The 8901-nt window shown below is 53.8% G+C and overlaps 1 protein-coding gene across 1 annotated transcript; it reads left to right on the forward strand.

Moving 5' to 3' along the window:
* The first annotated feature begins 519 nt into the window (after positions 1-519).
* On the forward strand, positions 520-7652 carry LOC141807407 (carbonic anhydrase 1-like). The gene is given in 9 exon segments (XM_074693403.1): positions 520-718; positions 946-1143; positions 2657-2775; positions 3463-3555; positions 3636-3698; positions 3780-3795; positions 3798-3883; positions 3885-3935; positions 6098-7652. Coding segments are annotated over 9 exon segments (774 nt in total). The 5' UTR covers positions 520-690; the 3' UTR covers positions 6218-7652.
* Positions 7653-8901: the final 1249 nt, after the last annotated feature.

The raw sequence follows: 8901 nt of genomic DNA on the forward strand, positions 1-8901 counted from the left end.
CACTGCTTTCGGTTTGAAGGTGACACGAGTCTGCTGCAGGCTGCCACGTTATCCCGTTACTTCCTGTCAGCAGCACCGAGCACCGAGCACCGAGCACCGAGCACCGAGCACCGAGCCCCGAGCCCCGAGCACCGAGCACCGAGCCCCGAGCACCGAGCCCCGAGCCCCGAGCACCGAGCCCCGAGCACCGAGCCCCGAGCCCCGAGCACCGAGCACCGAGCCCCGAGCACCGAGCACCGAGCCCCGAGCACCGAGCACCGAGCCCCGAGCACCGAGCACCGAGCCCCGAGCACCGAGCAGCGGAGAGAGGAGGAGGGGGGCACCGGCAGGCTCAGAGCGGGCACCGGGAATTATTCATCAGATTACTCCAGCAGATTAATCTGAGGCGCGTTAACGCGCGCGTGTGTGTGTGTGTGTGTGTGTGTGTGTGTGTGTGTGTGTGTGTGTGTGTGAGAGAGAGAGAGAGAGAGAGAGAGTCTCATTGATCCTCTGCGCTGCGTCGCGGCGCATCGAGACTCCTCCCGGTCTCTGGCTGCGCGGACATCATGTGGCCACCAACAGGCTGACAGACAGCGCGCTCTGCTCCGGGAGCCTATATAAGCCGAGCAGCTGTCAGGTGGAGGCACTGGCTGCTCTGCGCCGCGGACGCGTCGTGTTTGGGGATTACAGACTGTCAGAGCCACCGTCACCATGTCCTGGGGATACGCAGCAGATAACGGTGAGGCTCGGTGTGGTGCAGGGTGCAGGGTGCAGGGTGTGGGGTGCAGGGTGCAGGGTGCAGGGGTGACACGCTGTTCAGGAGGATGAGTGGAAGCACGGGTCACTGCACAGATTTATCCGCTATGCGCATTTTGGGCCGTTCCAGCCTCCGCAGCACCTCCTCTCCCTCCTCATTTACTACATGCTAATGCAGTAAATTCACATTTTCCCTCCTGTCACCTCCAGGACCTGAGAAATGGGCCGACAACTTCCCCATAGCCAACGGAGTCCGCCAGTCTCCCATCGACATCGTCCCGGAGCCGCGTCCTTCGACCCCGGGGCTGAAGCCGCTGAGCCTGAAGTACGACCCGTCCACCTGCCTGGACATCCTCAACAACGGACATTCCTTCCAGGTCACCTTCGCTGATGACTCCGACAGCTCAAGTTAGTGCCACATTAATACTGCATGAGTCTGCCAGCACGGCTCGGTCCGGCTCGGCTCGGCTCGGTCCGGCTCTGGGTCTCTGAGAACTAGGCAGATAAACGGGATGTGTTGATCTGTTAGAGGCACAGTTTGACCGTCAGCAGACGGACCAGAGGAGCTGGACTCCTGCTGGACTCAGAGGTCTGCAGACAAAGAGGATCAGGGTCCAGACCCACAGAGACCCTGAGTCCTGAATGCGCAGTGAGCTGCAGTGATGCTTTGTTCCCTCTGCAGCTCAGCCTGCAGGACTGAGACAAGGTGTGTGTGTGTGTGTGTGTGTGTGTGTGTGTGTGTGTGTGTGTGTGTGTGTGTGTGTGTGTGTGTGTGTGTGTGTGTGTGTGTGTGTGTGTGTGTGGCTCTGAGCACAAAGCCTGCTGTGAATGGATGAATTGGAAGTGTAACCCTGTTAAACCTTTCCCACGCCGGCTCCTTTCTCCTGCTCTGAGGTCAGGATCAGACTCAGTCTGAGTGTGTGAGGCTGTAAATGAAGCTTGACCGGCCGGATGTGTTCATGTTTCCATCATCGTGAGCTTCTCCTGCTCAGAATCAAAGATGGAGGCTGTGTGTCCTCTGTAGGAGGAGGCGGACGCTTTGTTTCCTCTTCGCTGTGAAGGTTTTGGAGGTTCAGGTTTGTCTGTTGGCTCAGCGTGAGAGATCACAAAGATTCACACTATCACACAGATTAATTTGTGCAGCAATGGATTGGTGTTTGTCAGGATGTGAGCTGGACCAGGTCCAGACTCTGAGTCCGTCTTCCTCTGTGTCAGTGTGAGGAATAAAGGACGGCTCAGCCATCACGCCACAGTCATACATCATGTCAGAGTCACAGGTCACGCAGCCTGAGCGCGTACAGAGAGGAGATTCACCTCACATCCTCCTCTGTTCACCATAATCCCTGAGACACACACACACACACACACACACACACACACACACACACACACACTCTCACCTCACCACCACCTCGTCATTCACAGCCCGGGGCTCAGAGCAGGTATCCGCCAGGAGGAGTGTGTGTGAGAGTGTGTGTGTTAGAGTGTGTGTGTTAGAGGTCAGGCTTTCGTGTGTGTGTGTTAGAGAGTGTGTTTTCTGTACCACAGCTCTATAAATGTGAGGTATGCTGGTGATCAGCTGACTGCTCTGTCAGGTGTAAACACAGGATGATGAGAGGAGCTGGACGCCAACAATACCTGGACGCCAGCTCCACCACGGCTCACAGCGAGCGCCTTACATAACAGGAACTGAGTGTGTGCATGGAGAAGGAAGTCTGTCACACACACACACACACACACACACACGCACACACAGCTGTCTGTGTGTGTGTTTATAAATAGTCCCCTCCTGTTAACCTGATGATCTATTTTAGTCATTTTTAACAAATGTTGAGTGACGTCTGGCTGCCCACACTCACTGTGAATCCTGTGTGTGTGTGTGTGTGTGTGTGTGTGTGTGTGTGTGTGTGTGTGTGTGTAGCTCTGAAGGACGGCCCGATCTCAGGGACCTACAGACTCAAACAGTTTCATTTCCACTGGGGAGCTTCAGACGACAGAGGCTGTGAGCACACGGTGGCTGGGACCAAGTTTCCTGCTGAGGTACAACACACACACACACACACACACACACACACACACACACACACACACACACACACACACACACACACACACACACACACACACACTCAGACAGATGCCCCCACAGGTTAACCAGGGTACCTCCAGGTGAGCAGGCGTCAGAGACAGGTGGAGGTTTGTAACGTGTCCGTACGTCAGGTTGAAGCTGAGGTCACAGGTTTAACAACAAACAAACAAACAAACAAACAAACAAACAAACAAACCTGAGCTCAGCATAGAGACGCTGCAGGAAGTCTGACGGCAAGCTTCGGATGAACTCAGGACTAACTGACAGTTCAGGGTCATGTGGTCAGGGGGTCATGAGTTTAGGGGGTCATGAGTTTAGGGGGTCATGAGTTTAGGGGGTCATGTGGTCAGGGGGTCATGTGGTCAGGGGGTCATGTGGTCAGGGGGACAGATGTAAACACTTCAGGGTTTCATTGGCTGAACTTCTGGGCGGAGTCACCAAGGACCAGACTGTTCAGGAGCTGATCCTGATCCTGAGAATGTTTAGACTCCGCCCCCTCCTCTGTGAGGTTAGACGTCCTGACCTGAAGCCTCTGAGTGAAGGAACCACATCATCATCATCATCATCATCATCATCCTCCTCCTCCTCTGTGTGTGTGTGTATCAAACCACAGATTAACCCCGTGTGTCTCCCTCCAGCTCCACCTGGTCCACTGGAACACCAAGTACCCCAGTTTTGGCGAAGCGGCCAGTAAGCCTGACGGTCTGGCTGTGGTGGGCGTTTTCCTGAAGGTCAGTTTCAGTTCGTTAGTGGAGCGCCACGTGTCAGACGCTGATCTGCTGTTTGCTGATGATGTTTGCTTCTCCAACAGATCGGTGCCAAAAACGACAGCCTCCAGAAGGTTCTGGACGCCTTCGACTCCATCAAGGCCAAAGTGAGTCCAGATCAGACTCTGTGAGTCCTCCTCAGCCCAGAGGTTTGGTCTCCATCCTGACCCTCTCTGTCTCTGTCTCAGGGGAAGCAGACCACCTTCTCCGCTTCGACCCCTCCTCCCTGCTCCCCAGCTCCCTGGACTACTGGACCTACGACGGCTCTCTGACCACGCCCCCTCTGCTGGAGAGGCGTCACCTGGATCGTCTGCAGGGAGCCAATCAGCGTGAGCTGTGAGCAGGTGAGTCTGCAGCCAGCGGAGGAGGGGCCAACTACAGGTCCCCGGTCCAGAATAACCCGGTCTGTAAATCCTCTGACACACACCACGACTGATTCAGAGGCTTAATGCTCAGATTAGCTGCTCCACAGCAGGAGGAGAGGAGGAGGAGGAGAGGAGAGGAGAGGAGAGAGGAGGAGGAGAGGAGAGGAGAGGAGGAGGAGAGAGGAGGAGGAGAGGAGGAGGAGAGGAGGAGAGAGAGGAGAGGAGAGGAGAGGAGAGGAGAGGAGAGGAGGAGGAGAGGAGAGGAGGAGAGGAGAGGAGAGGAGGAGAGGAGAGGAGAGTAGGAGAGGAGACGAGAGGAGACGAGAGGAGAGAGGAGGAGACGAGAGGAGAGAGGAGGAGAGGAGGAAAGACGATACAGGAGCTTCACTGACTAAAAACAGACAGGAGAGAGTTCACACACAGGCCGTGTGTGTGTGTGTGTGTGTGTGTGTGTGTGTGTGTGTGTGTGTGTGTGTGTGTGTGTGTGTGTGTGTGTGTGTGTGTGTGTGTGTGTGTGTTTACACTCAGAACCTTGGCTGAGGCCTCCCGTCCCTCGCTGACCACAGACTCATACCTGTCTGTGTTTGGCTCCTCCCACAGTCAGTGTGACCTCAGAGCCTCTCGGTGGCGTCCGTTCGCTCTCAGTCTGTGCAGCGTGTGAGTTTAACACAACGCGCTCAAATGTTTATGTCACGGCTGTGAGGAGCTGCTTCAGGAGTGTTGACTTAACCTTTAGACTCAGAGCCGTGCGCTGTGAGGACCCCCCCCCCCCCCCCCCCCCCCCCCCCCCCCCCCGTGAGGAGGAGCGCTCACAGAGCCATTAGTTAATAATTAGGACTCAGCTGATCTCAGGGCCACTCAGGATCCTGTCCCAGGTGTGAACCAGAGGTCAGCGCGCTCAGCAAACTTAAAGTGAGACAGCGCCGTGGACTCAGTCCTCAGCACCAGTTAATGACCAATCAGACGGCGTCCTGCAGCTCCGACCTCCTCTGCCTGACGGAGACACAGTTTGACCTTCAGAGAAACTTTCAGACCTGATGAGAGCTAAGCTAACTGCAGCAGCTAACGTTAGCATGAAGACGAGACAGGATTTAATGTTTGACCCTCAGCACAAAGTCAGAGCCGAGGTTTTACTCAGTGTCTGTGTTCCTCCCTGAGCGTCAGTCCCTCAGTCAGACTCTGAGACAAGTGTCTGTGTGTGTGTGCCATGTGTAGTATGTCTGTGCTATGTGTGTGTGCCATGTGTAGTATGTCTGTGCTATGTGTCTGTGCTGTATGTCTGTGCCATGTGTAGTATGTCTGTGCTATGTGTCTGTGCTGTGTGTAGTATGTCCGTGCTCGATGTGCTGTGTGTCTGTGCCATGTGTAGTATGTCTGTGCTGTGTGTCTGTGCCATGTGCCGTGTGTCTGTGCCATGTGCCGTGTGTCTGTGCCATGTGTAGTATGTCTGTGCTTGATGTGCTGTGTGTCTGTGCCGTGTGTAGTATGTCTGTGCCATGTGCTGTATGTCTTTGCTGTGTGTCTGTGCTGTGTGTCTGTGCCATGTGCTGTGTGTCTGTGCCATGTGTAGTACGTATGTGCTGTGTGTCCGTGCCATGTGTAGTACGTCTGTGCTCGATGTGCTATGTGTCTGTGCCATGTGTAGTATGTCTGTGCTCAATGTGCTATGTGTCTGTGCTGTGTGTCTGTGCCATGTGCTGTATGTCTTTGCTGTGTGTCTGTGTAGTATGTCTGTGCTGTGTGTCTGTGCTGTGTGTCTGTGCTGTGTGTCTGTGCTGTGTGTCTTTGCTGTGTGTCTGTGCTGTGTGTCTGTGCTGTGTGTCTGTGCCATGTGTAGTATGTCTGTGCTCGATGTGCTGTGTGTCTGTGCCATGTGTAGTATGTCTGTGCTCGATGTGCTGTGTGTCTGTGCCATGTGTAGTGTGTCTGTGCTGTGTGTCTGTGCTCGATGTGCTATGTGTCTGTGCTGTGTGTCTGTGCTGTGTGTCTGTGCTGTGTGTCTGTGCTGTGTGTCTGTGCTGTGTGTCTGTGCTGTGTGTCTGTGCTGTGTGTCTGTGCTGTGTGTCTGTGCTGTGTGTCTGTGCCATGTGTAGACTGACGGCAGCAGCAGCGCGGCCTCACCCTGTCTCCTCTCTCCACAGATGGCCAAGTTTCGCTGCCTGCTCTTCTCCTCTGAGGGTGAACCCGAGTGCTGCATGGTGGACAACTACCGCCCCCCCCAGCCGCTCAAAGGTCGCTCCGTCCGCGCCTCCTTCCAGTAACGCCCCCTCCCCCCGTTGCCCTTTCTGCCCTGCTGCCCTCTCCCCTCCCCCAGCCTGTAGTCAGTCCTGGAGTTACCGCTGTGAGCCACAAAGCACACATATCTCTCTCCGTCCAACGCTCAATCCACTTCCTGCGCCCGTTTCTCCTGACGCCGAGCTGGAGCTGCTGCAGGTTTATGTCTCTGTTAGTTAGTCTGGATCCAGAACCAGGGGCTGCCATCATCTGTGTTATAGACCAACACTCCTCACTGGCTGCCATCATCTGTGTTATAGACCAACACTCCTCACTGGCTGCCATCATCTGTGTTATTAGACCAACACTCCTCACTGGCTGCCATCATCTGTGTTATTAGACCAACACTCCTCACTGGCTGCCATCATCTGTGTTATAGACCAACACTCCTCACTGGCTGCCTCTCTGTAACCCACACTCAGCACACTCAGCATCCACAGCCAGATTCCTGAGAGCCCCCAGCCGAGCGAGCAGACACAGCACGCCGTGAAACAGGATGATCGAGAGCTGAGTGAGGAGGAAGAGTCTGATTCACCATCAGAGAGGAGGAGAGGAGGACAGGAGGAGAGGAGGAGAGGAGGAGGAGCAGAGACACCACGCTAACACTCTGTCTCTAATCTCCTGCAGCCTCTGCCGCACAGCAGCTTAATGAAACACTGCAGCCGCCTCCATCACAGCCTCCATCACAGCCGATCGACTCGGAAAATCCCCCTCTGGCACACACACACACACACACACACACACACACACACACACACACACACACACACACACACACACTCACACACTCAGATAGCAGCACATGCACGGCCGTGTGCAGACAGGACGCCCACAGGCTCTGACCTGTTTATTGGATTCAGAGCGAGGGCAGCGGTCTGCTGAGCATCATCACGGCTCGCCCCTCAGCTCGTCATCCTCCATGTTTGGCGTCCAGCGTCCTGTTTCTGTCGTTATTCAGGATCATTCAGCGTGACCGCTGTGACCGCTGTGACCGCTGTGACCGCTGTGACCCCTGAGTCTCCTACAGACCGTCATGTGACGCCTCAGACCGTCCTCTGTAAAATTAACGCTCAAAGAAAAAAAACAAAATGTGTGAAATGTGCTAAAGCTAAACACGCACAGCAGCCCTGTGGGTGAAACAGCCAAGGAAACCAAGGAAGTGAAGAAGGAAAGGAAGAGAGGAAGGAGTGAACCTGCCAGTAGCTCAGGTCGTGGTGTGGGGGGGGCGTCCTGCAGTCTGCTGGTCTCGTCCTGCGCGTGTGTGTGTGTGTGTGTTTGTGTTTGTACCTGTACAGAGTGTACTTCATGGAAACAGCTGAGCGCCTCCTGCCAGCTGTTGTTAGGGCCGTCCCTCCACTTCCTGTTTCTGTCGTTCTCTCTGGACGTTTTATTAGTGGAATAAATCTATTTTATGACGAACCAGTGTCTCTGTCTTCATTTCCTGCTGCGCTCCTCTTCCTCACATGTTCAGGAAAAAAAACGACCTCTGATGATAAAAACCTCAGACTGTCATCGTCCGTCTCTCTGTGGACAAATGAATGAATGAATGAACAGATGAATGGATGAATATTTATTTGGATCATGTAGATGATGACTTATACTGAAAAAAATACATGATAAGAAAAAATGAAAGAAAGACGATAACTTCCTCAGGTTCTCAGTTAAGATGAGGGAAAAGGAAGAAAGTGATCTGCTCCAACTCTTCAAACGTCTCTTTTCTTCCTCACAGAGACTGTGACTGTGTCTCAGATTAAACAGCAGTTTAAACACGTACAGTGAAAATACAACCGTCAGTTATACAGACACACACAGTCATACCCTCTGTACAAATCTATTCACCCAACCCTCTTCAGAATGAAAAGTGGTTGAAGGGAAGTTTTTCAGATGTTTCCTGAGAAACTGGACAAATATCATTAATACATGAGATAAATCATTGAGGTCCCAACACTGAACCCTGTGGGACGCCACATATCCAGACAGTTTAATGAACAGACTCCAATCTTTACAGTTTGTTGCTTCTTAAAAAACTTTTCCTCCAGTTCAAACTGCTCCCCTGGTCCCGGCCTGGTCCCAGCCTGGTCCCGGCCTGGTCCCGGCCTGGTCTGGGCCTGGTCTGGGCCTGGTCTGGGCCTGGTCTGGGCCTGGTCTGGGCCTGGTCCCAGCCTGGTCTGGGCATGGTCTGGGCCTGGTCCAGGCCTGGTCCCATCCTGGTCCAGGCCTGGTCTGGGCCTGGTCCAGTCTGTCTCTGCATGAATCCAAAGAGCATTCAGAGCGTTGAGCGTCTTTATGAACCCTTAAATCATTGTTTCTGTCTTTTATCTGGAAGCTGGAGGAACCTTTGTCCTCAGAAACTCTCTGATATCTCTGTGACGGCTCAGCTCGCTGACCCAGCAGATACAGGAGCTCATTAATCACTGCTGAAAACCTGCAGACAGGTTAGCATCAGCTTAGCTTAGCATGCAGACTAGAAACACAGAGCTGAGTGTAAAAGGAGGAAGGTGATCTGCCCTGATGAGCGTGTTTCTGTGTCTGAGGTGTTTTTATCCACAGGTCGATGAAAAACCGTCTCTGCAGCAGCTTCAGATCCAGGACCAGGAGCAGACCTGTTCACAGTCTGAACACGTGTGGAAAGATTTGCTGAGAAGAAGTTAATCACTGCTCACAGTCCAAA

This window comes from Halichoeres trimaculatus, unplaced genomic scaffold, assembly GCF_033239565.1.
Source record: "Halichoeres trimaculatus isolate MK-OKI-2021-1 unplaced genomic scaffold, fHalTri1.1 fHalTri1_scaffold_18, whole genome shotgun sequence".
NCBI lineage: Eukaryota > Metazoa > Chordata > Actinopteri > Labriformes > Labridae > Halichoeres > Halichoeres trimaculatus.